Genomic DNA, 5920 nt, shown 5'->3' with positions numbered 1-5920 from the left:
GACAGGTGTCCTGGGTATTTTAATCACAGTGTAGACACAGGCTACGTCTCCAGTGCAATGAAACATCACGGCTGGCCCGTGTCGGATTAATCCAGGATAGCGGCTTGGGCTGTAAAGTTACATTGTACGTGTCTTGGCTCAGGCTCAGTCCCCTGTTCTAGGAGCCCAGAAGGTTGGGAGGGAGTTTAGCGAGTGGAAATGGTAAAACCGCAGTCAAGTATTACTCTGAACTCATGGTATTTCTCCATCGGTCTGTCTCCTTTGGGGCAGGGACAAAAACACATCCTGCTGCATTCATTATTTCAAAGGGTGGTTTAGGATTTTCATTCTCAAACACGGTGCACAAAGTAGGACTCAATCCTCAGTGTAAATAAACAAGCTACCAACACATCAGGGATTCCAGTGATGGGGGCAGGGTTTCTCTGGGCACTGAGATTTTTCAAGGACTTGGTGGCTCCTTTCTTTCCTCACCCTGGAGTAAACTCAGCTTTTTATTCCATCCTTGATGATTCATGAAATAACAGCAGCAGCCTGAAGAAAGAAAAGAGGGAATATCTCACTGCCAGGGGTGAAGGTGGGCACGTCCCCTCTGTTTGACCATTGCCATTGCAGGAGAGAAGGTTTCAATGGAATTGAATGCCCTGGCTCAGACAAGTGACACAGGAAGATTTTACTGTTCATGGATCCATGCAAAGGAAATTGTGTGTCTGTGTGAAAATGGAAAGGGAAATGAAACACCCACATCGTGGCTCCTAAGGCAGAAGGGAACCTTATAATATTAGAATAGGATAAATTCTCAAGCAGCATGTTTCTTTCTTTGCCCATCTGTCAATTTTTATTATTATCAATGGAAATATTTTGCCATTGGTTTGTGCGTTTACACAGAAATTGACATTTGCCAACAAATACGTAATTCTTCCAAGCCTGCCTAGTCTGCTGGTGGTGAGTTCAGAAGGACAGAGTCACTCTTCCCCGTCCCCATGGCAGACCTGGACTCTCCATGCTGCCCACTTCCCACAATGCTGGGACTCATCCCTGATCTCCCCTCAGACCTCTGCCCCCCACCTCTACTTCTGGGATCCCTTCCCCACACTGTCCAAATGCCCTGCTTCTAGGATCCCTCCCCCTTGCCCTTCCTCCCTTCTGAGCAAAAGCTCTGCACTATTCCCACACTGGGAATTGAACCGCAGACCACCTGACTGAAAACCAGGAATCCAGATCACTAGACCACATGGGACTGGGAGTGTGCTGTTGGTATACTAAGCCAACCCCTCATTAGAGCAGCAGCGCCACCCAGCAGGGACTGCACACAGGGCTGCATTAACTCTTCAGGTACCGAGGTTTTCCGTCTGTCTTTTCTCAGCGCCTGTGATCAGGAAAGAGACATCAGGGCTCCCAGGTGCTGCACAGACCATGACTGAGATAGGGACCCCACATTGCGCTAGGTGCTGTACAATCCCTGGCCAACACTGGGACACCCAGAGGGTTCCCCTCAATTTCCCTGAGCCTCTGCTGCCCAACTTCTGACTCCATCTGGATCACACACACCCCTGCAAAAAAACCACCTTTCCAAACAGTCCTCCTTTTCCTGCCCCCTAATTTTGCTTGCACACCCTGGGACCATCTCCTCTCTTCCTCCCTTCCCTCCCCCCAAGGTGAGCAGAGATGGAGGCAACTTCAGCCACTGGAGACAACCCCAGCGAGCTCTGCAGCCGACCCCAGGGGGTGTGTGCAAACACAGGAGGGGACCAGCTGGGCGTAGGGAATGCTTTGAAGAAGGAGGCAGGAGAACAAAGCCCAGAGCCCGGGGGCAGGGCAGCTCCTGGGGGCGGGGCTCAGGCACACTGTGACTTGGAGCCTGGGCTGAGCAGCTGCTCCCTGGTTCTCCACGTGCTGCCAGCAGCGCTGGAGCTGCCCGAGTCGGAGCGGAGCCGCTGTTCTCAGGATCTGCCCCCGTCCCTGCTGGGATCCAGGTGGGGACAGAGACTGGGGCCCGGGGATTCCCCTTGATGTGGCTGGCGGGGGTGGGAGTGGAGAGGAGAAGCCGGAGCTGCAGGTGGGGGAAGGGCGGTGGGACAGGTGGGGGGTTGGATCGTCTCCGTGCAGCCCGGAAAGTCCAGGAGGAGAGTGTGTGTGTGTGTGTGTGTGTGTGTGTGTGTCCCGAGCACAGGCGAGTGCATGGGGTGAGCCCTGGCACCCCAATATCCTGAGCTCCAGCTGGGGAGGCTGCTCCTCCCCCTCCCGTGGAGGCTCTGGGGGAAGGAGAGGAGGCTGTGGCGGTTGCAGGCGGGTGCTCACCCCCCCGGGAATGACCCGCTGTCAGCAGCTTGTGGTGCCTCCTCTGCTGAGCTTTTCCCTGGGGGCAGCCTGCGCGCAGCTGCAATCAGCTGTTTGCTGGGCAAGCTCCGCTCAGCTGCTCCCCCCTCCGTGCTCCTGTGGGGGCTGAGTGAGTCCCCCTCAAACAGCCTCAGGGGTCGGGGTGGGCAGGGGTGCAGGGCCAGCAGCAGCACCGCCCGCCCTGCTTCCCTGTGGCTGCCCTGCACCTCTCAAGCTGATGGCTCTGCCATGACATCGATGTGAATCGCTGCTCCCTGCCCGCCAGGCTCGGCTCCAGCCACAGCAGCATCGGGTGCCCCAGGGAGCCTGGCTAGGCTGGAGCTGGGGGCAGTGGTAGGTTTGGGGGAGGAGAAGCTCCAGATACTGGCGGGGGTGGGGGAGAGGAGCCGAGCTGGAGTGTGGGAGGAGAAGCCCCAGACTGGGCTGGAGCCATGCTGGGGGGTGAGGGGAGGAGAAGCCCTGGGCCCCTGCAGGAGCTGCAGTGGGAGGGAGGAAGGAGGAGAAGCCAGGCTGGGTTGGGAGGAGGGGGCAGAAGCCCAGACCCCAGCAGGAGCTGCACTGAAGGGAGGGGATGGAGGGGGAGAGGAGCCACCCTGGGGCAGGGAGGAGAAGCCCTGGACCCTGGCAGAAGATGTGGGGTTGAAGTTCCCAGCCCAGGAGCCCCAGCCACCTTAGTGGCAGAAATTGCAAGGCTGAAGCCCTGACACCACTCTGTGCAGCTGCCCTGAGCCCCTCTCGCTCCCATCCCCCCTGTGGAGCTGGCTCCCACTCCGGCTGTGGAGAAATTCAGTCCCAATCTCCCCATGTTGGGATCTCCATTCCCTCCCCCCATCACTCAGCCATGAATGGATTTAGCCCAAGAAGCAGGATCAGCATTGGCCCCATTTGGCAGGTGGGCTCTAGGGCACAGAGAGGTGCAGTGACTTTCCCAAGGCTAAGCAGGGAGTCTGTGGCAGAGCAGAGACTCAAACCCAGAACACCTGAGCCTGAGTCCTGTGCCTTAACCACAAGGTAACCTTCCCACCTAAGGAGAAGGAACCTCCTCTGCCATTTTGAGGGTGTGGGTGGGAGCAGCCACTGAACAGAGCTGCCAGGAGGTTGGGAGGGAGGTGTTTGGGTAGTTGGGAGAAGTGATTAGCAGGTTGGAGGGGTCTCTGGATGGGGCAGTCATGGGACAAGGAGCAGTGGGGTTGGATGGGTTGAGGGCTCAGGGGGTGCTTGGTGGGGGGTGGACCGGAGTTGGGACAGGCAGGGAGCAGAGGGAGCTGGATGGGTCAGGAGTTCTGGGAGTCCTGTCGGGGGCGGGGAGTGGTTGGATAGGAGTGGGAGTCCCGGGGCTCTGTCTGGGGTTGGGGGTGTGGATAAGGGTCAGGGGGACAGGTAGGGGGCAGGGTCCTAGGGAGGCAGCTACAGTGGGGGGCTCTCAGGAGGGGGAAGTCAGGGGACAAGGAGCCGGGAGGCTTAGATAGGGGGATGGGTCCTGGAGGGCAGTTAGGGGCAGGGTCCCAGGAGGGGGCAGTCAGAGGACAAGAAGCAGGGGCAGTTCTGAGGGGGGCAGCCAGGGAGCAGGAAGGGGGAGGCAGTGGATGGGGTGGGGCTCCCTGGGTGCACACGCTAATGAAATGTGCTGCGCACGCCTATGGTTACAGGGGTGAGCTACTTGCATCCTTTTCCTGTTTGTGCGATTTCTTTCCATCTCAAGACCTGATAACAATTCTCTCTAGTTCTTCCCCTTCTCCCCTCTCCGCACATGCGGCTAGAAAATCCAAGGAGATTCCCTCGTTTTCCCTACAATTATTGACTCTCTAGTCTCTTATTTTCCCTATTTTCTCCATAATTCTTAAATTCTCCTCAGCTTTGGGATGTGAACCCAGCCCGTTTTATCTGCAGCAATGTGTCCTTGGTTAGGTGGGAATTTGCTGTCCTGTGTCATTCCCTCAGCGTGGGTGGTGGTTAGTAGGTGCTGGTTGGGGGAGCCCACAGACATGGCTGCCTTTGAGAGGAAGATGAGGTAGCCGATCTCTGCCAGAAACAGGACATGGCCGAATAGGAGGGGAAGGGAGGAGCCAGTGTCCCTATGGAGCCTGCCCAGCCCCTTTGGTTCTGCTCCTTTCTAGCATTTTGTTCAGAGACTTTCTTACTGGGGAGGCTGAAAAATCTGCCTGTGGGCTTAGCCTGGCAGGAGGGGCAGGTCTCCCCTGCAATAAAGAGATGGAGCATGTTCCTAGCATGGCAGAATCTAGGCTGTGTCTGTTCAGGGAAAGATCCTGGGGGAATCGTGATGTGACATGAACTAAAGCCTGTTCTGAAACCTCCACAGTTGCCCTTCTGGCCCTGCCAGGCTGCAGGATGTCGTCCATGTTTCGCTCCAGCTCATCCCATCCTCCCATGGGACAGGGAAGGGAAACGACTGCAGAAGAGCCAGTTCAGGTAGGGATTATCGGTGGAGGGGGCTGGTGGGTTCCTGCTGGAGGGGAGGGACAGCAAATACACAGGAGGTGGGCGGCTTGGGCAGTCTGATTTGGAGGTTAGAGTTTGCCAAAAATTTCCCATGGTGGAGAATGGGGGGAGGCCAGGGTGTGGCAAACCTCCTCGGACTGGTTTAATATGCAGCTTCCATTCTAGGACCAGACACATGAGGTTAGAGGGTGGAAATGCTCTAATTTGTGGGACAGGAAACACCCCGTCCAGATGGTGCTAGGAAAACGGACCAGACTCCCAATGTAGAGCCCGACCTGATTAACCAGCGGCTGCTGTGAGATGTGAGGGGGCATCCACCAGTGAGGCTCGGTGGAGGGGGGGTTCTTAACCTTTTTCTTTCTAAGGCCCCTAACGTGCTATAAAAACTCCACGGCCCTGCGTATGCCTGGTTCTCTGCATATAAAGGCGAGGGCTGGCGTTAGGGGTGGCAACCAGGGCAATTGCCTGGGGCCCCATGTGACAGGCCCCCCCCACAAAGCTAATTGCTCAAACTTCGGTTTCAGCCCTGGTGGCAGGGCTCATGGCCCCAGGCTTCAGCCCCAGGCAGTGAGGTTTGGGCTTTCTGCCCTGGGCCCAAGCGAGTCTAACACAAGCCCTGCTTGGAGGACCCCCTGAAACCTGCTCGCAGCCCTGCAGGTGTCCAAGGACTCCTAGTTGAGAACCACGGCCTTAGGGGATGTGCCTGTGCCCCATATCCAGCTCCAGGGCTGGCCTTAGAGAAAATGGCACCTTGAGTGAACTTGTATTTTGGTGCCCCCCATCCCCCCTGGCCCTCATAGGCTCCCCACCATCATGTCCAGATCCTGATGCCTCCCTCTAGTGCTTAATCTGTATTGAAAGAGGCACCAGAGCTCAACCCTGGCACAAATTCAGCACTGGCAGGGCGGCCTTCCAGCGGCGGCTGCTGGCCGAGCACCCAGCTCTGAAGGCAACGCCACCGCCAGCAGCAGCGCAGAAGTGAGGGTGGCCTGGTGTGTGGGGTATTGTGCAGCCTTTTATTGTATGTAAAGTGCATTTTGTAGTGCGGCATTGCACCACCGCGGGGTCGGCTCTGGTGGCGACAGTGTCAAGCTTAACAGAGTGAAAGTCGCCTCTGCTACTT

General features: G+C 57.1%; 1 protein-coding gene across 7 annotated transcripts in view; it reads left to right on the top strand.

Annotated features, from left to right (window-relative positions):
• Nucleotides 1-5920, top strand: part of LOC127039332 (zinc finger protein 569-like) — a 449001-nt gene that overhangs the window by 404631 nt on the left and 38450 nt on the right. For 6 of the 7 annotated variants that reach the window (XM_050932747.1, XM_050932746.1, XM_050932743.1 and 3 more), the window contains exon 2: nt 4658-4767. The exons of the other annotated variant lie outside the window; for it this stretch is intronic. In XM_050932747.1, the coding sequence (XP_050788704.1) occupies nt 4687-4767 (81 nt within the window). In that variant the 5' untranslated portion in view covers nt 4658-4686. The remainder of the gene's footprint in view (nt 1-4657; nt 4768-5920) is intronic. 7 annotated transcript variants of the gene reach the window in all.

Source organism: Gopherus flavomarginatus, chromosome 23 (genome assembly GCF_025201925.1).
Source record: "Gopherus flavomarginatus isolate rGopFla2 chromosome 23, rGopFla2.mat.asm, whole genome shotgun sequence".
In the NCBI taxonomy this organism is placed as follows: domain Eukaryota; kingdom Metazoa; phylum Chordata; order Testudines; family Testudinidae; genus Gopherus; species Gopherus flavomarginatus.
Note: the sequence above shows the minus strand (reverse complement) of the source record. Positions and strands in the feature narration are given on the sequence as shown.